The sequence below is a fragment of the Carcharodon carcharias genome, chromosome 36 (assembly GCF_017639515.1).
Source record: "Carcharodon carcharias isolate sCarCar2 chromosome 36, sCarCar2.pri, whole genome shotgun sequence".
Classification (NCBI taxonomy): domain Eukaryota; kingdom Metazoa; phylum Chordata; class Chondrichthyes; order Lamniformes; family Lamnidae; genus Carcharodon; species Carcharodon carcharias.
In genome coordinates, this window is record NC_054502.1 from 7396835 (window position 1) to 7419325 (window position 22491).

The 22491-nt window shown below is 46.5% G+C and overlaps 1 protein-coding gene across 3 annotated transcripts; it reads right to left on the reverse strand.

Moving 5' to 3' along the window:
* Nucleotides 1-923: 923 nt before the first annotated feature.
* LOC121272916 (tudor domain-containing protein 10-like) lies at nucleotides 924-22063 on the reverse strand. 3 transcript variants are annotated; one of them, XM_041179778.1, is made up of 13 exons: nucleotides 22009-22063; nucleotides 20861-20891; nucleotides 16221-16315; nucleotides 14334-14383; nucleotides 13213-13283; nucleotides 12207-12363; nucleotides 11266-11299; nucleotides 9363-9432; nucleotides 7056-7203; nucleotides 6213-6352; nucleotides 3812-3966; nucleotides 2056-2126; nucleotides 924-1031 (listed from the first exon to the last, which is right to left on the reverse strand). In XM_041179778.1, the coding sequence occupies exons 1-13, from the start codon at nucleotides 22028-22030 to the stop codon at nucleotides 993-995; spliced, it is 1083 nt and encodes a 360-aa protein (XP_041035712.1). In that variant the 5' UTR covers nucleotides 22031-22063; the 3' UTR covers nucleotides 924-992. The 3 variants fall into 3 exon arrangements, with proteins under 3 accessions (XP_041035712.1, XP_041035713.1, XP_041035711.1); XM_041179779.1 differs by having other exon boundaries at nucleotides 9363-9408; nucleotides 11260-11299; XM_041179777.1 differs by having other exon boundaries at nucleotides 11260-11299.
* Nucleotides 22064-22491: the final 428 nt, after the last annotated feature.

The window sequence follows — 22491 nt, forward strand, 5'->3', positions numbered from 1 at the left end:
TCCCAGCACCAGCCAGATAACTCCACTGGCAGGTGGAACCTTCGATTTTTGCAATCTTCTCTGCTGAAGGAGATAGGGGTGACCATCAACACAGCATGCCTGTTTCTAGGCTACAGCGTGGCAGGCATGGTGCAGGTCGTCTGGGATGGTACAGCGCTGGGGACATGTTGCCAGAAGTTTTGCTTCAACTATGTCTGAAATACGTCTGTCTCTCAGCGTTCTGCCAATTCCCGGTTAAATAGCCAATGAAAATTGTTCATAATGCTAAAGCTTTCGGAGACGATGGAAACCCCGTAGAATGGAGCAAAGATAAAGAATTATCCATCGATAAACAAATCTTAGGGTGGCCCCCAACTCAAAATACCTGTCTGAAATTATGACTATCTAGTGGTACAATATGACCTTTCCATTTTACACACCAGCCATCGAGGTTGGCAATCTGAGGCTGTATTTGTAGGTCTTGTGGGGCCCAAGCCCAAGGAGAACTGGGTCTATGGCTGTCATTCCACACAGTATACATCAAGACAGCAGAGGGACAGGAAAGTGCCTCTCCCACAAACCAGGCCTAGCACTAAACATAGGTCATGAGGTGAAAGTGAAAAGACAGTGGCACACAAAGTTCCACCCCAAATTTCTGCTTCCCCCCCCAACCCGGCCTAGTCACCATTCCACTTGGGGAAGCAACATTCCAAAAACAGAATATCTGGCCATTTTCAATTTTATGCTTGTGGGAGCTTGCTGTGCACAAATTTGCATTACCTCAAAGGAAATAGTGAAAATGAAAAAGGACCATCCAAGGGCCATAAAGTAGCCTCGAAAATCAAAAAGTAGCGCTCGGGAGTGGGAGAAACGACCCCTGCTTCCCGTTCTTTATAGCTCAGAGTTCTACAAAATGGAGGGTGATTAGCACATAGTCTGGTTAATAATTTTACAATTTTCCTTTATTTTGTATTCTCAAGTGTTCAGGTTTGTTCCCGCGCACTGTGCTGCCTTCAGTCCTCATCTGTCATGGAGAATCTTAGGATGTGGGGCTTTTATTTAAAAACAAAACACACAAGACAAAGTCTTATTCCACAGAAGGTATAAGGGGACGGACACTCAACTCAGCTAATCAGAGACTAGTCCCTTCCTCCTGGCATCCCCGCTGTCCCTGCTCCCACCCCATCCCTGGGCATTCTCACCCTCACCATACTCACCACTCACAGTGCTATGCATTATCTTGAAAGTCTGGTGTCTCAGGCATCCAAAAGGGATGCTTCAACAGGACTTGACTGCCTCTCTGAGGGCCTCGGTCTCCTTCCCCTCTCCTGTGAACCACTATCATTTCCAACGAGGAAACCACCTCCGAGTTCTCTCCAGTATGTTCTTAACGAGGGGGTAATTGGAATTCCCCGTTTTATTAGCAGCTCACCCTGCCCCCTGCTGCTTAGATGATTCCAGAAAGACAGACTGGATTGGATGTGACTCCCACTGCAGTCTGGTCACCTGCCCAGGTTCACACTTGAAGAACCAGCTGCCTGGCCAAGTACCAGAGGGCAGGCAGCCAACCCACAAGTGGAAGGTGGTGCGTCCAGAGAGAGAACACAAGAAATAGGAGCAGGAGTAGACCGCATGGCCCATCGAGCCTGCTCAGCCATTCAGTACGATCATGGCTGATTTTGGGCTTCTCCACTTGCCCGTCTGATCCCCATATCCCTTAATTCCCTGAGAGACTGAACATCTGCCTATCCCCAGCCTTAAATGTATTCAGCGATGGAGCATCCGCAACCCTCTGAGGTAGAGAATTCCAAAGATTCACAACCCTTTGAGTGAAGTAATTTCTCATCTCAGTCCTAAACAATCGGCCCCTTATCCTGAGACCATGCCCCCGTGTTTTAGATTCCCAGACCAGCAGAAAAAAATCTCTCGGCGTCCACCCTATCAAAACCCTCCAAAATTTTGCAGGTTTCAAGGAGATCACCTCTCATTCTTCTAAACTCCAGAGAACATAAGCCCCATTTAATCAGCCTCTCATCATAAAAAGGATCCCAACATATCTCAGTCATGTGTTTTTACCTCTGCCTCGTGGAATCCGACAACCCTTCCCTTCAGAATGCTTCCATCCATCTTGCGGTTACCCATGACTCCTGTTTATACAAAGGAAACATTTAATAGGTTTATTAATGCTGACTTTAATAGTGGGTCAGATTTTCAGTCACCACAAATCAAAGGGTCCTTGTGTTTACAGATCTTCGTCTTCCCCCTCCAATCCTTACATCCTCTCCCTCTGTGACTCCTGAATGTGCATTGTTTCACTTTTGATCCCAAATTTGTACCAGTTCTCAATTTCAAACACTTGGGTCCACTGCTATGTTGAACAAGGCAAGTGAAGACATTTTCTGATTTGATAAGATTTTTCCTACAGGGAGTAAAGGCACTTAATCCGTGTGTTGATAAAGGGACAGTCCCAGTTAAACCCCAATGAGTAGGCACTGAAGGAGAGCAGAAATCCGATGTAGTACCTTGCTGCAGTAGACTTCCCTGGGGAGCAAGTGCACTGAATGGGCAGATTTGAGCTCAGCTGAGAGGTTAATTGCTGTTGCTCAAGAAAGTGTGTTTCTAGATTGGCAGATGCCTGTAAAATTTGATCTCCTCCCTTGTGGTGACAGATTAATGTGATCAGGGCAACTAGCAGGAAATAGCTATTTTTTTTATTATCCACAAACTATCAGCAGATAACTGAATAAAAACAAAGATTTGCATTTCCAAAGCTCCATTCACATCTTCAGGGTGTCCCACCAAAGTGCTTTACAGCCAAAAGAGTACCTTTGAAATGAAGTCACTCTCGTTACAGAGGAGGGGGGAATGAGGGGAAGTGGGTTGGGGGTGAGGAAGAGCAGGATGGGGGTGAGGGATGTACAAGGATGGGCTGACTTCAGTGACGCACGCAGAGAGGGGTACTGGCAGGCTGGACACAGCAGAGTGACGTCATTGGATTTCCGCATGGGCAAGGACCAATGAGCATATGCAGACGGCTGTCAGCAGCCATCTTGTGTTGGCAAGAGACAGAGTGGTAGTTACATAAAACCCATCTGGTTCACTGATGCCTGCTCTCCGTACCCTGGTCTATATGTGACTCCAGACCACAGCACTGTGGCTGACTTAACTGCCCTCTGACCCTTAGCAAGCCACTCATTTCAAGGGCAATTAGGGCTGGGCAACAAACGCTGGCCTGAGCAGCAATGTCCCAATCCCAAAAAAGAATAAAGAAAAAAAAATCTAGGAAATGCAGCAACCAACTTGTGCAGAGAGCTCCAACAGCCAGCAGATAACGGTCAGATAACTTTCCCTTTTAAGTGTTGGTTGAGGGGTAAATATTAAATAGGGAGAACTGCCCTGCTCTTCAAATAATGCCCTAGGATCGTTTATATATACCGAAAGTGTACATCTCGTTATAACGTCTCATCTGAAGGATGGCACCTCTGACAGTGCAGTTCCCTCAGTGTTGCAATGGCGGTGTCAGATGGGATTATGGGACTCAAACCCGTAACCTTCTGAAATCAGAGGTGAAAGAACTACCCACCGAATGAGCTGACCAATCAATCAGTTGGCGAGTGCCTGAAGGACGAATGGAAGATTATATGTTGAGACAGATAGCTACGTATCCAGATTTGGTTTGTGGGCCAAACAACAAGAAGTTTGGGGGGGGGGTGGGTTGGGGAACACAGGTTAGAGAGGTTCCCTGAGGGTCTAGAACTGAAAGCAAACGTGACAGACGGACTTGCCTTGCCGAGGGTCTAGAACTAAAAGCAAATGTGACAAACAGACTTGCCTTGCTGGAGGACGAAGGGCTGAACCAGAGGCGGGACAGCCCAGAACTTATCGTTGTCTAGAGATTTCACACATCCTGCTGGGACGCAGGCTGTGCTCCCGGAATCCACGTAAAATAGGATGACCCAACTCTCCACCACGTCGACTATCCAGCATCTTAAAACAAAAAGGAACGAGGTATGATTTAAGGTTTAACCCTCACATTAGAACGCGAATGGTGGGGGGGGGGGGGGGGGATGGAAATGGCCAGCAAGCGGAGTCATTTGCTGGTGGAATAATGCCCAGACACTGAGGGGGGGGTGGGTGGGTGTGGGTGTGTGTGTGTCCGTCCGTCCACTGGCAGCATCCTGCTGCTTGCCCCCACCCTCAGCTCAGTCTTTAAATCCCTCCGTTGCTGCTGGGTACACCGCCCCGCTCTGCCACCCCCACCCCACCCCCTCACCTTCCACAAAACCCCAAAGGTGTTCGTAATCTTAAAAAAAACTGCTCTTATCTTCCTGGAGTCTTTTTACAACAACCTGCATTGATACAGCAAGTTTAATGTCCTAAGGTGGCACTTAGGAGTGTAAATCAAACCAAAAAAATTGACACCGAGTCAGGAGAGATTAGGAATAGGTGACCAAACGTTCAGTCAAAGAGATCGGGTTTAAGGAGCATCTTAAAGTTGTGGGGGGGAGAGAAAGAGAGGCGGAGAGGTTTAGGGAGTGAATTTCGAAACTTGGGGGCCTTGATGGCTGCTGACACAGCAGCCAACGGTGGGGTGAAGGAAATCAGCACGCACACCCTCGATAGGGGTTACGAGATAGCGACTCATCTTTTGTATTCCACCACCCTCTTGCCATCACCCTTGGAGGATGGGGCCAGTTGTTGTTGTGCACCCCACCACCACCCAGCCGAGATCAGCTCAGGGAGTCGAACACTGATTGATTCTGGCCTGGATCTTGACAAAAGGATGTTTCTGTACTGGTAAGCGGCTTGTTTGGTAGTACTCATTCCAGGCTGCTGGTGGCACTGTGCATCAACAGTGACTGCACAATAAGCCACAAGTCACCAAAATGACTGGGAACAAACAACAAGGCTGGAGCTGACTTCAAGAGTTCAGACAGACTCTTACCTCTGCCTGCTCAACTTTTTTTTAGTGAGTTTAGGGATTTAAATTTTCCAGGACATCACGGGGAACTCCTCTGCCCCTCTTCCAATAGTGGCAGCAGGATCTTATGTTCGCTCGAAGGGGCACAGTTTTTAACGTTTCACCCAAAAAATGACATCTCCAACAGTGTGGCACTCCTTCAGTCCCAGCTCAAGTCTCTGGAGTGGGACTGGAACCCACGAACTTCTGACTTGTGAGGCGTGAGTGCGATTTACTGAGATGCAGCTAACGAACATCATAGGAATGCAAGGGATATTTAAATGTGCAGTACAAGTCATGATGGGGTGTGTAGCAATTAACATCACAGTTAAAATGCGGAGGTGACAAAAATCAGGCTCTCAAAGGAGGGTCCTGGATCCCAAAGAGAGACAATCAGATACCTTGTCAGTTGTACCCTGTGTTACGAGCAGTGTTAAGGTGGTTAGCAAGTCAAAAAAGTCTCATGTTTGTTGCTGTTTTACTAACTGGTCTTATATCTATACCGTCAGTTTTTGTTTTACATAGAGCAGCGGACACTGCTTTGGGGGTTGGGTGGGGAGGTGGTGTTCCCTGGATCTCCATCCCCAATGCGTTTTGAAAATGATCAAATCTGAACAGTTTCTGCCCCTTTTGCAGCAGGTCCAAAATAAAAGAGTGACGAGGACCATTTATCTCGAGTGATGAGTTGCTTTAGTCCCAGTGCAGTAACCACGAGCAAAAATATGAGGCATGAAATCCCTGTCCTCAACATGAACATATGCAGCTTCCGAGCAGGGATCACTGTGCTGCAACATGAAGCAGAAACCTAGTTTCTTTGCACCCCGTCTAGCCCCTAGGGCATGGAGCCCAATGCCCCTACACCCCTAAGCTAAGGTTAGCTAACTCACATTTGGAATGTGTTGCCCGAAAGGGCGGTGGAAGCAGTTTCAGGGGTAACTTTCAAAAAAAGGGAAAGTGGATAAATAATTTCTTGCAAAGAAATAATAAAAATTTGCAGGGACAAGCAGGGAACGAATTGGGTAACTTCTTAAGAGCTGGCACGGGCACGATGGGCCAAATGGCCTCCTCCAGTCCTGTATCATTCTATGGCGATTCTATGGCGAGAGGTTGAAGTTGGCATTGGTCCCAGTGATGTGGCTGCAATATCAAAGCAGATAGCATGTAAATCCTCCTGAGCCACTGGAATGAACACCTGGCCGGATTTCGTGGCTAGTATATACTTCACCCATTCCCCCCTACCCCACTATCTCCCCACACCCCCTCCAACACTGACCTGTTCCATTCTCCGCCTTCTCCTGGGAACTCAGCCATGCACCGCTGGCCCCTCTGCACTTCTTCTTTCTTGAGAAACGGCTGCTCCCAAGTAACCACAGAGAGCGCGTTGAACAGTTGGCACATCTTCACGTAGGTCTCCTAGCGGAATGGTAATCATTCCCATTAAATCTCAAACCCAACGGCTTTGACATTTGCTTCTTTCTCACTCTTTGCGCTCCCCTTCCACCCCCCTCACTCCTTCCCCGACAAAACAAAATGAGGAACTTGCACTTCTACAGCACCTTTTAAGAATCAGGATATCCCTTGGTCCTTTATGGCCAATTAAATACAGCCTCTTTTGTGATGTAGGGAAACGTGGGGGGTGGGGGGAGAGAGAGAATGATGTTGGGGGGTTGCACAGCAAGATGCCATATTCCTCATCACAACCACTGATGGTGGTTTAAGATTATTATAGCATCCACAGCACAGACATGTCCCCTTGTTCTATGCTTGCCCCACCCCCGCAACACTACAGGAAATAATTTCCATCCACCCTGTCAATCCCTTTAATCATCTTGAACACCTCCATTAGACCACCCTTCAATGTTTCATGTTCAAGGGCATAGAGGTCTAATCTGTGCAACTTGACCTCATAACTGGATGCCTTAGTATCATCCTGGTGCATCTGTACTGCAGGAAGGGCATCGATTTTAAACTCTCGTCTGAGCAACTGCCCCTCAGAAAATTCAGTGCTCCCTCGGTACTGTGAAGGGAGTGTCAATTTAGATCATTCTTCAAATGGTTCCGTAAAAATGGAACGAGCCGTTCAGATGTGCTCTCACCAACCAGCCAGCCCCCTTACCGGAGTCAGGTTCATGGCCCAGAAGTATGGCATGTGGGGGAACGTGTCCATGACCATGAGGCCAACCTCCCCGTGTACCTTCGCGCTCTCTGTGATCCACCCGACATCCTTGAAACAGCTGGTCAGCATCTGTACCAACGTCAAACTCCTGGGAAGAAATAACTTACGGAGGATTACACAGAATTTGCAGCAGAGAAACAGATCACTCAACTCATGGGGGGGAGAGATGGTGGTGTAGTGGTAATGTCACTGACTAGCAATCTAATGTGCTGGGGGACGTGGGTTCAAATCCCACCGTGGCAGCTGGTGGAATTTAAGTTCAATTAATAAAGATCTGGATAGTCTCAGTAATGATGACCGTCAAACTATCATCGATTGTTGTAAAAACCCATCTGATTCACTAATGCCTTTTAGGGGAGGAAATCTGCCGTTCTTACCCGCTCTGGTCCATGGGTGTCTCCTGAGCCACTTACCTGCCCTCCGAAATGGCCTAGCAAGCCAATCAAGGACAATTAGGGATGGGAAACAAAAGCTGGCCTTGCCAGCAACACTTTCAATCCCACGAAAGAATAAAAAATGACCTGTATCAGGGTTTATGCTCCACAGCCTCCTCCGCCCACCTGTCTTCATACCACCCTATCAACACATTGCTTTTGTGCTTCTCCAGCTTCGCCTTAAATAGAATAAATCATAGAATAGTTACAGCATGGAGGCCATTCGGCCTGTCATGTTTGTGCTGGCTCTCCGCAAGAACAACTCACCTATTCCCACTCCTCCACCTTTTCCCAGTAGCGCTTCCATTTCTTTCTTTTTCTCTTCAATTAATTATCCAAATCGCTTTTGAAAGCCACGATTGAATCTGCCTCCACCACTCTCTCAGGCATTGCATTCCAGGTCCTAACCACTTGCTGCATTATATACATTAAAAAAAGCTTTCCTCATGTCGCCAGTGTTTCTTTGGCCAATCACCTAAAATCTGTGCTCTCTGGTTCTCAATCCTTCCACCAATGGGAGCAGTTTCTCCCTATCTATTCTACTCAGACCCCTCAGGATTTTGAATACCTCTATCAAATCTTTCAATCTTCTCTTCTCCAAGGAGAACAGCCTCAGCTTTTCCAATCTATCCATTGAAATTCCTCACGCCGGGAACCATTCTCATGAATATTTTCTGCACCGTCTCTGATGCCTTCACATCCATCCTAAAGCGTGCGCTACTCTCTTCAGCCACACTCTATGGTGGCAAAGTGTACATTCTTACCACACTTGGGAAGTTTTTCCTAAACTCCTTGGTGGATCTAATAGCGATTATCTCATGTTTAGGGCACCTGGTTGTGCCCATGAGCAGAAACATCCTTTCTGCATCTGTCCTTTCGAACCGTTTCATAATTGTAAAGATCCCCCCCCTGTTAGATCACTTCAGTCTTCACATCTTTCACTTTCTCAAGGATGTCCCACAGGTGGTCACCACCAATAGGTCCCTTTTACAACACAGTTATTCTTTTGACGGCAAACAGCAGCAGCCAATCAGCACACAGCAAAGTCCCAACAAAACGGGAAATCGCTAGATCATTGGCAGTGCGGGCTGAAGGCCAAATGTTGGCCAAGGCATCAGGGAGAGCTTCTACTCTCTTCAATAGCGGGCACGATTGACTGAAACGGACAGAGGGGGCCTCAGTTTAAACTTCACCTCAATCGCAGCCTGGATTGTCTGCCTGAACTTCTGACTCAGAGGCAAGGGTGCTACTCACTGACCCGTACTGACTGATTAACAAGGCTAACTTAAACCAAGCTGGATCCCAAGAGTCGAGATTCCCCACAACTGCACCAGACGATTAGATAATCCTGGTGAGAGGATCAGTAACCGGAGCGCAGAGAACTAAGATCACCAGCAAAGTAACCAGACTGACAACGAGAATTTTTAAAGCAGAACTTTACACAGCGAGTTGTTGTGATCTGGAAGGCGCTGCCTGAAAGGCCGGTGGAAGCAGATTCAATTGGGACTTTCAAAAAGGGGAATTGGATAAATACTTAAAAAGAGAAATCTTCAGGGGTATGTGGGAAAGGGGGAGTGGACTGGGACCGAGTGGATTGCTCTTTCAAAGTACTGGCATAGCTACGACGGGCCAAATGGCCTCCTCTCGGCACTATGTGATTCTACGAACTCAGGACAAACCAAGGATCAAACCCAGGTCTTTTCGGGCCTGTGCGGCTCAGTGTTTTTTGAGCCATTGAGAGTAGCAACCTTTGACCTTGTGGCAATTATTCTAGCGCTCTACACTAGTGCAGAAAACAAATGTTTGACCATACCTCATCTCCAACGGGATTGCGTAGCTGGTCTGACTTCCACCTTTAACTAGACAAGAGACAGACAAGGTTTCTGCGGGAAAGAGATCAAAGGAGGGGAAGTAACACTCCACAAAAGCGATGGAAGAAGCTACTTTACAAAACTTCCCTGTTCCCTTCTCCATCCCCATTCAAGGTTTATTAGTACAGCGAGCAGTGTTATTGTGCCTAATAGCATACTGGTTGTTCTACGCAGCGACTGACCCTGGGGTGATACTACATGTTGTGTTTGCAACAGCGGCCTCAATGGATGACTAGCTAGCTGACACACTTTGCCTCGATGTTAACATTCGCCTCCTCATGTTCAAATTCCTCCATGGTCTTGCCCCTTAACACTGTAACCTCCTCCAGTGTGACTCTTGTGCATCCCCCACTGTCTTTGCTCTACCATTGGCGGCCGTGCATTCAGCCGTTTAAGCCCCCAAGCTCTGTAACTCCCTTCTTAAACCTCTCCACTTCTCACTCCTCATTCAAGATGTTCCTTAAAACCTGCCTATAGGACTAAGCTGTTGGTCGCCTGTCCTTAATATCTCCTTATGTGGCTCAATGTCAATTTCTGCCTCATTACACTCTTGTGAAACACATGGGGGAATTTTACTAAGATAAAGGCACTGAGTGAACGCAAGAGTTGTCGTCTGGGTCCAAACAAAAAATAGGTGAAGTTGGAGACAGACTAGCACCCAATGAGAGTCAGTGCCTTCAGATGGACAATGTCCAGTGGGCATCGTACCTCAGGAAGGAAACGTTGTGTTAATGTCATGTCAATTACGATGTTCAAGTTAAGAGAAACAGGTGATGGGTATTAAAGGTCTTTGAGCAGATATAAATAGGAGATAGCTGGGACACTGGGTGGAGTAGGAGGAGAGTGAGAGACTGAACAAGTCAATAAACTCTCTCAATAAAGAAAAGCTCCATGTCTTGGTTTTGGCTTCACTAAGCTGCTTAGATTAACACATTGATCTTATAGAAGGGTGAAGCAGCACAGGTTTACCAGAACAATACCAGGGCTTAGAGGGTTAACTTTTAACAACAGGTCAATTAAGCTTCACTTGTGCTTCCTTGACTATAGAAGATAGAGATGTTTAAAATGTCAAAAAGGTTTGATAGGGTAGATACAGAGAAACTATTATCTCCAGTGGAGAAGTGGAAAGCAGAGGGACATCATCCTAAAATTAGAGCTTGGCCGTTTAGAAGTGAAATCAGGTTAATGGAAATCTGCAACCCCCAAAAAGCCATGAATGCAAGAGGCCCGTTTGAGCTTTTGATAGATTTCTGTTGGGTAAGGGTAACAAGGGATATGGAGTAAAGGCTGGTAAATGGGGTTGAGGTAAGTGGTATGTAGACCAATGATTTAATGAAATGGTGGGTCAGACTCGGAGCAGAATGGCTTCCTCCAGTTCACAAATAAACATTGTGCGAAAGCAAGAGCTTAAAACCAGGTCACGCACTGACTCATCCCGATTGTACTGCAAGCAGAGAGTAGATTCTGCAAATAACAATTCCCGTTGACTCAGACACCCAAGGCAGTGATGTAGGACTGCCAGACAATATTAATCATGGACACCCACCCAGCAGTGGTGAATCAGCCATAATTTAATTGCAGGGCTCAGGTATGGTTCACTTGTCAAAAGCCAAGCTGTATGATCGCCACTCCCAGAAAGGGGGTACAGGGGGTAACATATAGTACCTGAATTAGGGTATCAAGGGATATGGAGCAAAGGCACTTGAGATAAGTGGAGATTAGCCGTTGAATGGTGATGCAGGCTTGAGGGACTTCTCCTGTTTGTAAGCTCCTTCTTATGAATGGTGCTAGCCAAAGTGTGCACATGGGGGTGGGGGGGAAGCCAAAGAAAGTACTTACTGCTACCTACGCTGCAGTCTTTGTCAACCTTCTCCAGAGGCTGTGAAAAACAAGAGAGGGTACAGGATTAGGGTGGCACAGCCAACTGAGGCACCAGCAGCTCAGGTTAGAACCATTTCCCTCTGGACAAGGTCAGCTATGCCCTGTTTACTTCTGCCCACTCCTCATGGATCAGCAGCTCTCTGTCTGGAGTTCAGTATCACAATGGGCAGTGCCAGCCTCCTCGTTGGCTGGTCTCCTTCAGCTCTGCTTCAAGTCTACAACAACCCATGACCTCCATTGCCTAAAAGGACAAGGGCAGTAGATACATGGGGGACACCAACACCTGCAAGCTCCCCTCTGAGTCACACAGCATCTTGACCCGTTCTTTCACTGTCGCTGGGTCCAAATCCTGCAACTCCCTCTCGAACAGCATTGCAGGTGTACCTCCACCACTCGGACTGCTGCGGTTCAAGGCAGGTTCGCTACCACCTTCTCAGGGGCAACCAGGGATGGGCAATAATTGTCAGCCTTGCTGGTAATGCCACATCCCAAGAATGAATAGCTTTTTTTTTTTAAAGCCAGTCATTAGGGAGCATTGTAAGGGCAGCTTCATGCCCATTCTCTCCAAGACCACAACTTGGATTCTACCCCTTTACTAGGTTATTCGTGTATTCCAATGCTAACGGCCCTGCAATGTCAAGCAAACTTATTACTCCCCATTTCTAATGCTTCTGTGACTAAAAAATGAAAGTCTTCAATGAACGTGGAGGAAGAACATCTTTGTGGATTATTCTCCTGAGCTTGCTTACAACAGTTTTCCATGAGATTAATTTCCAATCCCTGGGGACTCCAGGGCAATCCTGGAGGGTAGGCAACCCTACCCATTACTGATGACAGATTGTGCACCTCACTCCAGACCACCATGGTGCCATTTGCCACCACCTACCCCACCCACCAAATCTTACCGGCAATTCCAGTTCCGTTGCTGCTGTTGATCTTTCACAGCCTCTGGACTCGCACAGCTCTCTCACGACCAGGCGTCGCCCGTTGTAAATGGTGTTGTTCAGGTGACTGACGGCGAGCGCCACATTTTCAGTATCCCCCACATCGACAAAAGCGTAGCTGCCAAGGGAGAAAGGGGACATCAACGGGAATGCAGCACACGCAGCTGTTCCCCCCCCCCCCGCCCCCCACACACAAGACACCCCCCCCTTCTGTCAGGTAACCAACTACAATTTATAAAGATCAGCCAATGTTGGCTTAGGCAAGTTACTTTTTGGTTGTCCATAATAGGCAGGGTACAGATTGCACTCAGCCAGCCCACACTTGCAAAATCCATAACATCTACCGTTAGACATGACTCCGTGATTGGGAGGCAATTTCTGATTAATCCTGAGTGTGCTAATGGCTACAGGAACAACTAATTTAAGATAATCAGTCAAGCTCGTAATGTGGCTCATTTATGCTTGCTAAAAGTGACATTCGTTCATATGCAGGGACCAGTTCCCTGCAAAAAAAAAACCTTGCTTTCTTCATGGCAACATCTAGGCCAATCAAGAGTCGACTTGCCAAACAATCAGCACCCTTTCCTCCTTTAGTATAAACTGTTGTGATTGCTTGAAATTTGGTATTCTTGCATCTGTCCTGATGAGTGCAAGGTGAAACGTCTCAGCAACATGTCCCTCTTACAGCAATATTTAAGTTAGCTTTGTGATATTTAAGCATGGAGAACAGGGGAGCCCTCCCCACAAGAAACCAAGCTCCCTAAACCTCTCCGACTCTCTCTCTCTCTCCCCTTGAGGATGCTCATCTTTGACCAAGCTTTTGGTCACCTATCCTTAATATCTCTTTATGTGGCTCGTCGTCAAATTTTGTTTGCTAAATTTCTGGTGAAGTGCCTTGGGATATTTTACTATGTTATAGGCACTATATAATCACAAGTTGGTGTTGAACAACAAATCTGTAGCTTACCACTTTAGCCCTGACACTATTTTGCGAACCTTCACGGGCTCGAATGCAGCAAACAGCTGCAAGATCTGCTCCTGAGAACAAATAGAAATGTAGCCATTAGATGCCAAATCTCCAAGTTCTTTCCAAGTCATACTCTCCAAACAGGGAGGAAGAGGAGGCAGGTCCAACACCCCCGTTTCCCCACTCCCATCCTTTCCTTCAATTGTAGGAACTGATCACGAGATAGATACAAACACAGCCTATCTTAATTCCTCCAGAGAAGATCGTGCTGCACTATCCTAACTTTGTGAACTGGATCCAGGAAGTTTATGAAATAAAAATAGAAAATGGTGGAAATGATCAGCGGATTTGGCTGCACCTGTCGGGAAAGAAACCGAGTCAAGGTCTCAGGTCAGTGACCCTTCCTCAAACCTGGAAGATGTTGGAGATGCAACAGGTTTTAAGAACAACACAAGAGAGAAACTTCTGTTGCAGAGAACAGCAGAATTTGAAGGTGAGATTTCCTGGAAGAGAAATGGCAATAAATCAAACACCAACACAAAAGCAAAATACTGTGGGTGCCGGAAACCTGAAATAAAAGCAGAAAAGGTTGGAAATACGCAGGTCAGGCAGCATCTGTGGAGAGAGTTATCATTTGCGTGAGCTCTGTTCCCCTCTCCACAGATGCTGCTTGACCTGCTGAGCACTTCCAACATTTGCTGTTTATGTTTCTCCGGGGATCCAGCCCAGTCTGCAGGGTTCAAAGGTCTCCTGTGTGACTGTCCGGTCAGCGAGTCAATGCATCGCCCGAGTCAGCTATACTGCGGCTGGGTGCCAATATATTCTGGAATTTCTAAGGCAAGCTGCAGGATTGCAACACACGATGGTTGCATTCAGGCAGTCACATTAAAGGGAGCAAGATCAGAAGATATCCTGTGAAGGCCAAGTTTGCAGTAACCTTAACCTTGTTGTGAGGGCAGTATACAACTGGGAGATATAGCTGATACACAAACTCTCTCACTTGTAATTAACAATCACATGCATTGTGAAACTAGTCCAAGATGAGGCTCAGGCAGAGCAAAGCTGATCACTAAAAACTGCAGACATTGATAACGATAAATCAAAAAAGTGTCCTGATTTACCTCTGCGATCTCAGATGGAAGGTTTCCGATGTAAACATCCTTCCTCAGACCTATGAGAAACCAGAATGAAAAGGGTTAATTATATACACATTAAAAGAAGGGGAGAATGATGAAAGGTCCACCCCCTGCAAATCCCACCCACCTTTCCACATAGTCCCTGACTCCTGCTGGAATATGATTCCATGGGAATCAGAGTCTCACTGGTATTGGACCCCAATTGGCAGGGAATTCAATCAAGGGATGCATCACAGGCAAGGCCATTACTCTCCTCTGTAGGTACGCATGCACACAGGAGTCAAGTGAATGGAGCAGGAATCCCTTCTCTCCTTAGCCAAGTTGAAATGGTACATCATCAAAGTGGTGCCCTCGAACGGATCAGCGAACTAGCCATAAACCAGGAATAAAACCTGGGAACTTTCCAGGTCTAATTTGCCCTCTTGGGGAATGTAAAAGATCCCATTATACAATCCAGGTTTCCAGACTGCAGTTTTCATGGGAACATAGGAATTGTTACCTGGGGCGGGGGGGAGAAGGGGAATGTCAAGGTCCGTTTAATTCACAGCCTATCATCCTGATAGTCCCGTGGTACAACAATAAATGGAGTGACTAATTATAGCAATCAATCTCTATCAATTAGTCTCTAAAAGGGAGAAACAGAGAGAGTTGGGAATCTACACTTTACAGAAGCATAGATGTAGGAGCTATCTGATCGAGGCTTAGTGAGAAGTGAATAGATGGTCTATTCTAATTAATTAGATCAAGGTGGACCAGATTTTGAGCGGGGGGGGAGATTGGGGTGGTTAGAGTTTTACTTTACACGAGGCCAGAAGTTAGATGTCAGGAGGTGGCCCTTTTCCCAGGGGTATGTGGGCCTCTGGAACCAGCTGCTGCCACGTGTGGTTCTTTGTTAAATTCTTTCGGATGACAGCTGAACCCGTTTCTGGTTGGGGTAGGTGGAGATCAGATTGTATGGGAGAGAGGTACGGCCAGGAATTCAGGCCCAGAGCCAGCTCCTGGACTAGTTTTTGATTGCCTCCATGGGTTGCAGAGCATTTTCTCCTTTCTTCCCGCCCCCCCCCCCAATTTGATCTGGGTTTACCTCTCCCAGATTTTCGCTGGGCTGGTGAGCGTGTGTATCCATGTACAGTAGCACTGTGACACCTCATGCAGTTGAACAGCTGTGTGGACAGGCTGTGTAGGCCCAGAGCATTGTTATTGTTCATAGGCCAAGACCTGTGGTGAGAAATACCCCAGCGGTGGACAGCTTTTGGAGCCACAGGCCTAAAGTTGCCTGTTCCTCGAAGGAGGATACACTTGACAGAGAGGTGATAGCATAATGGTAATGTTATTGTACTGGTAATCCAGAGGCCTGCCCTAATGCTCCCAAGATGTGAGTTGAAATCCCACCATGGCAGCTGTGGGCATTTAAATTCCCACATTAATGATCATGAAACTACTGGATTGTCATAAAAAATCCATCAGATTCACCAATACCCTTCAAGACAGGAAAACTGTCGTCTCTACCAGTCTGGCCTGCGGGTGACTCCAAACCCACAGCAACATGGTTAACTTCTAATTTTCCTTTGAAACAGCCCAGCAGGCCACTCAGTTGTACCAAAACTGCTGCAGAACAAAGCACTGTGGCTGTAGCTACACCACATAGACTGCAACGGTTCAAGGTGGCAGCTCACCACCACTTCCTCAAAGGCAGTTAGGGATGGGCAATTAATGTTGGCCTTTCCAGCGATACAAAGCCTAAGAACGAGTTAAATAAAAAAACGAGTTACGGTATTTCCAATCATTCATTTACTCTGTCCCAAGACAAAAAGAAGTCCCTCATTTGTTGAGCTGGTTAAGAAAATGATAGATGGAAGCCCTTCCGTTTACCTTTTGTCTTCTTTGGTTCCAGCCTCCTGTTAGATGCTCCATCAAGGTGAATCAACCTCCGCATCAGCTGCTTCTCACTGCTTTCGTTCTTCGCCCTGGGACCAACACAGGAAGAGACAGTCCAATTTTGTCTGTCTTCTAAGAGCATGAGTGCCCGATAAGACACTGGCATTCCCAGTAACTCAACCATCAGTGCCCTGCATTTCTATTGCGCCTCTCGTGACCTCAGGACATCCCAAGCACTTTACAGCTATTGAAGTACTTTTGAAGCGCCGTCACTATTGCAATGCAGCAGCCAATTTGCACACAGCAAGCTCCCACATAAAAAAGTCACCACCAGATAATCTATTTGATGTTGTTAGGGGGATGAATGTTGGCCAGGGCACCACAGTGAATTCACCGCTCTTCTTTGAATAGTGCTGTGGGATCTTTTACATCCACCCAAGAGAGCCGACGGGGCTTATCCGAAAGGTGGAACCTGCACAGTGAAGGGCTCTCTCGCTGTGGGGTGTTTGCTTAATTCACTAGAGTGGGGCTTAAATCCACAGCCTTCTGGTGCATAGTGCTAACCACTGAGTCACAGTTAACTCCTTATCAGAGCCTGGACAGAAGCAGCCAATGTCCACCCCTTAGGATAGGATCTTCTGATTTGGTTAGTGGTCAGGGACAGAATGGTGTGACTGCGAGTGAGGCGGGCAAGGGGATTGAAAAGGGAGGAGTCTCAGCCTATGCAACTGTTCAACAGGTTCGAGGTTCTTACAGCCTGTGTAGATGAAAGAGGGGTCTGCAAGGTGGATGGGCGAACCGACTATGACACCGTGGTACAGGAAGCTATTCAAGCAGGTGAAGTTAATAGGCATGTAGTGATGAGAGGGGGCAGTGTAGTCAGGGTCACAGACACAGTTCTCTTCAGCCAAGGTTGAGAGTCCAGACCCAGTGTTGCCTAGGGTTCGAGACATCTGCTCAGGGTTGGAGAGGAATTTACAGTGGGAGAGGGAGGATCCAATTGTCGTGGTCCACGTAGGTACCAATGGCATAGGTAGAATCAGGAAAGAGGTTCTGCTTAGGGATTATGAGTAGCTAGAGGCTAAATTAAAAAGCAGAACCTCAAAGCGAATAATCTCTCGATTACTACCTGAGCCACAAGCAATTTGACAGACGAGACTGGAGGCACAAATGTGTGGTTCAGAGCCTGGCATGGGAGAAATGGGGTTGATTCATGGGGCACTGGCACCAATACTGGCGAGTTGGTTGTAGCGTTGAAACATTCTTCATCTGAACAATGCTGGGACCAGTGTTCTGGCGAGTCACATATATATCTAAGGTGGTAGAGAGAAGTTTAAACTAAATAGTGGGGGGAAGGGATGGTGTGAGAGATGTAACAAATAAAAGGGTAAAAAGTTAATAGAGCAGGGCAGCGTTCTGATAATGATAACCAGAGTGTGGCAGGAAGGGACAGAAAGTACATACTTAGAACCATGGAAAAGTTGTGGCACAGGAAGAGGCCATTCAGCCCATCATGTCTGCACCGGCCAAAAAATAACAGAAAACTAGCTGCCAATTCTAATCCTACCTACAAGTACCTGGTCCATAGCCTTACAGGTTACAGCACTTTAGGTGTAGATCCAAGTATCTTTTAAATGAGTTGAGGGTTTCTGCCTCCACCAAACCAGGCAGCAAATTCCAGACACCCACCACCCTCTGGGTATCTACCAATCCTTAAATCTCTGCCCCCTGGTAACTGACCTCTCCACTTGGGGAAACAGGGCATCCCTGTCTCCTCTATCTCAGCCCCTCATAATCTTGTTCACCTCAATCAGGTCACCCCTCAGCCTCTTCAATTCCAAGCAACCCCCACCTCCCAATTTTTCCTCGTAGCTGAAATTTTTAAGCCCTGGGAACATTCTTGTAAATCTCCTCTGCACTCTTCCCACAGCAATTATGTCCTTCCTATAAGGTGGTGGCCAGAACTGTACACAAAATTCCAGCTGTGGCCTAACCAGCGTTTTACACAGTTCCAGCATTACATCCCTGCTTTTGTATTCAATACCTTGTACTATTTAAAAAAAAGCATTCCCTATGTAACTTAAGGCCAGAGATTGCAAAAGTGGCAAAAAGACAAGAATTAAAGGCTGAATGCATGCAGAATTCATAACAAAATGGATGAATTGTTAGCACAGATAGAAATAAATATGTATAACCTGACAGCCATCAGAAACATGGCTGTAAGGTGACCAAGGCTGGGAGCTGAATATTGAAGGATATTTAACATTTTGAGAAGATAGGAAACTAGGAAAAAGAGGTGGGGTAGCTCTGTTAATTAAGGATGTCATTAGTACAGTAGAGAGAGATGACCCCAGCTCGAAAGAGCAAAACGTAGAGTCAGTTTGGGTAGAGAAAAGAAATATTAAAGATAAGGTCACTTATGGAGATAGTTTATAGGCCCCCCTACCAGTAGTTATACAGTAGGACAGAGTATACAGGAAGAAATAAATGGGGCCTGTAAGAAAGGTACCGCAATAATCATGGATGACAATCTACATGTAGATTGGAAAAATCAGGTTGGCAAAGGTAGCCTGGAAAATGAGTTCATAGAGTATATTCCGAACAATTTCTTAGAGCAGTACGTTCTACAGTCAGCCAGGGAGGAGGCTATTCTAGACCTGGTGATGAGCAATGAGACAGAATTAATGAATAGCCTCATGGTAAAGGAGACTCTAGGCAACAGCAATCATAATTTAAAGTTCAGTTTGAAGGGAAGAAGTGTAGGTCTAAGACTATTGTTTTAAACCTGAAGAATGGGAATTATAAGGACATGAAGGCAGATCTAGCTAAAGTGAACTGAGAAACTAGGTTGAAAGGTAGGACAGTGGAAATGCAGTGGCAGACTTTTAAGGAAATATTTAATAGTTCTCACCAAAGATTTATCCCAGTGAGAAAGAAAGACCTTCTGAGAAGGATGCATCATCCATGGCTGAAGAAGGAAGGATAGCATAAAATTAAAAGAAACTCTACAAATCTGCAAAAAATAGTGATAGGTCAGAAGATTGATCAAATTTTAAGAACCAGCAAAGAAAGACTTAAAAAAAAGAGGGAGAAAGTAGAGTATGAGAGAAAGCTAGCAATATAAAACTAGATAAATGTTTCTACAAAGTATTTAAATAGGAAAAGAGTAACTAAAGTTAGTGCTGATCCTCTAGAGAGAGAGTCTGGAGAAATGATAATGGAAAACGAGGGAATGGCAGAGGCATTGAACAACTATTGTGTGTCTGTCTTCACTGTAGAAGACTCAGAAAAGTTCCCAAAGATATTTGAAATTCAAGAGCTGAACAGGAGGGAGGAACTTAAAACAATCACCATCACCAGGGAAAAGATGCTGGGAAAACTATTAAACCTAAAGGCTGACAAGTCCCCAGGACCAGATGGCCTGCGTCCTAAGGTTTTAAAAGAGGTGGCTGCAGAGATAGTAGACGCATTGGTTATAATCTTTCAAAATTCCTTAGATTCTGTAAAGGATTGGAAAATAGCTAATGTAACACCTAAAGGAGGGAGACAGAAAGCAGGAAACTACAGGCCAGTTAGCCTAACATCTGTCATAGGAAAATTGCCAGAATCCATTACTGAGGAGGTTATAGCAGGATATTTTTAAAAAATCATAACCTGATCAGGCAGAGTCAACACGGCTTTGTGAAAGGGAAATTGTGTTTAACTGATTTATTTGAATTTTTTGAGAATGTAACAAGCAAGTTAGATAAAGGGGAACCTGTAGAGGTTGTGTACTTAGATTTCAGAAGGCATTTGACAAAGTGCCACATCGAAGATTAAGACACAAGATAAGGTTACATGGCATACATGAATAACAAAGTTAGTATGCAGGTGGAAGAAGTGATTAGGAAGGCAAATGAAATGTTGGCATTTATTGCAAGGGGAATGGAATATAAAAGTAGGGAAGTTTTACTGCAGCTCTACAGGGCCTTGCATGAGACCAGATCTAGAATATTGTGTACAATTTGGGTCTCCCTATTTGAAAAAATATATAATTGCAATAGAAGTTCAGAGAAGGTTCACTCGACTCATTCCTGAGATGAGGGGCTTATCTTATGAAGAAAAGTTGAACAGGTTGGGCCTATACCCAATAGAATTTAGAAGAATGAGCAGTGATCTTATTGAAACATATAAGATCCTGACGGGATTTGATAGGGTGGATACCGGGAAGATGTTTCCACTTGTGTGGGAGCCTAGAGCTAGGGGACATAGTTTAAGAATAAGAGGTCTCCCTTTTAAGATGGGGATGAGGAGAATTTTTTCTCTCAAAGGGTTGTTAGTATGTGCTTAAGGGTGCTACAAGTAGTCTCCCATTGCCCCAGGGATTGTGAACACTATCCACTAATTGAATGTCAATCAGGATCAGCTGCAGCGACACCTCCTGCAGTTGAATAGTCTATCATCAATCACTGCTTGAGCTCACACATAAAGAATGGGCACGTACCACGGAAACTCGTGTAGCCCACACCCCGGAGACAGTCAGCAACTCAAAACAAGACCCTTAACACAGATCTAGAGCTTAGAAACACCACCGTATCTCCCTTCCCAAGATTGTGTCCATATTTAAATAAAATAGTGCTGTACACAAGACTCACATTCTCATTTTCTCCAAAGGCTTCCTCAGACCTGCAAGAATTTAAGCAGCCAGTCAGTTTCAATTCTGAGGGAAGATTCTGACAGTTAAAGTTCCATCAGCTAAATAACTGCTTAAAACTGGAATTAAATGATGCAGCTCTCAACAGATGCCATCTCATACCCTTCTGTTCACGACTGCCTTCTGTTGAAAGTGCTACAGCACTGATATACGTGATCCAACAAACCAGAACAAGGGAAGAGCACATTAAGCAAAGGATAACCAGATAAGAGTAACAGGTTAGAATCTAATCGAGTTGTTTGGGGGTTTATATTGAATAACACTTACCTGGGAGTGGATTACAGGCTGGGATCTAATTGATGGATTCGGGGAGGGGGTTATATTTAGGTTAATTATACTTAGATACTCCAGAATGGGTTACGGCCTAGGATCCAATCGAGGGGTTCAGGGATGGGGTTTTATATATAGGATAAAATATCCAGGAGTTACATGCTGGAATCTAATCAAGGGGTTTATATATAGAATAACGGATACCTGGGGGTGAGTTACAGGTTGGTAACTAACTGAGGTTTTCAGGAAGAGGGTTATATATGGAATAACGGACATCCGAGAGCGGGTACAGGATGGAACCTAATCAAGGGGTTTATAAATATAGAATAACAGATACCCAGGAATGAGTTATAAGCTGGGATCTGATGGAGTGGCTTTAGTGTTAGTTACCCAGTTTTACATTAGGGAGACTGGCAGGTAGATCTCATTCAATACAGGATGAGGCCCTTCGGGCCATCGTGCCTGTGCAATTTAGTCAGTGGCGACACTCTCCAGGTTGGTCCGCAGGCGAGACAGGGATTCGAGGAGACTTCGCTGTCCCAGTGAAGGGAATCTGCCCCACCAGCACCTAACCCTTTACCCAAGCCTGATAGGTGACTCCAGTCCCACTGGGGACACCAGCAGCTTCAGGGTTAGGCTCTCCACCAGAACAGTCCACAATGGCTGAGAGAGTCACTCAGCCGTTTCCAGCATTGGGCTGGAAGCTCAACAGGGGGATTAGATGCCAACCTAGCCTGACCTGACCTGACCTGGCCTGGCCTGGCCTGGCTGAAGAAAAGAGATGGGGGCGAGGAGCCATAATCAACCAGAGAGCCTCACCCTCCACGGCCTCGTGCTCCATCTCCCCACGTGACTCGCGACCAGCCGGAAGTGAATAACCTTTTCCCTCGCGTGACCGGAAATTCACACCCCCCCCCCCCCCCCACCTCCCCACCCTCCCACCTCATTGGGCCCTGCCCCCTGAAAGCCGGTTTGCCCCCGCGATGTTGGAGGGTCCGAGGTCACTTCCGCCCCGCCCCGCCCCGCCCCGCCCGCCGGCCATTTTTGAGGGCGGGCCGGGCCGGGTCGGGCTGGGCCGGGCCGTCGGCGGTTAACCGAAAGCCCACTCGCGGGCGGGAAAGGCCGGCGCGTGAGGCGCCGGCACCGCCGCCATTTTGTGCCATTGACGTTCAGCCAGTCAGAGGCAGTCTGTGGTGCTGCTGCTGCTGTTACTGCCATTCACACCTCCTGTAGATCCGGCATTTAATTCTTTTTAATTTAAACTTGTCCTTTGCCCCCCCTCCCCCTCCCCTCCCCCCTTTG

Bases quoted from the DNA above. Each gene is read 5' to 3' on its own strand.
- LOC121272916 (XM_041179777.1), bottom strand. From the start codon at position 22,030: ATGGAGCACGAGGCCGTGGAGG. The intron at 16,316-20,860 runs GTGAGTCTTGTG...TGTTGGTCCCAG, and splicing joins CCTTTGGAGAAAATGAGAAT to GGCGAAGAACGAAAGCAGTG. The intron at 13,284-14,333 runs GTAAATCAGGAC...ATTTGTTCTCAG, and splicing joins TTCCATCTGAGATCGCAGAG to GAGCAGATCTTGCAGCTGTT.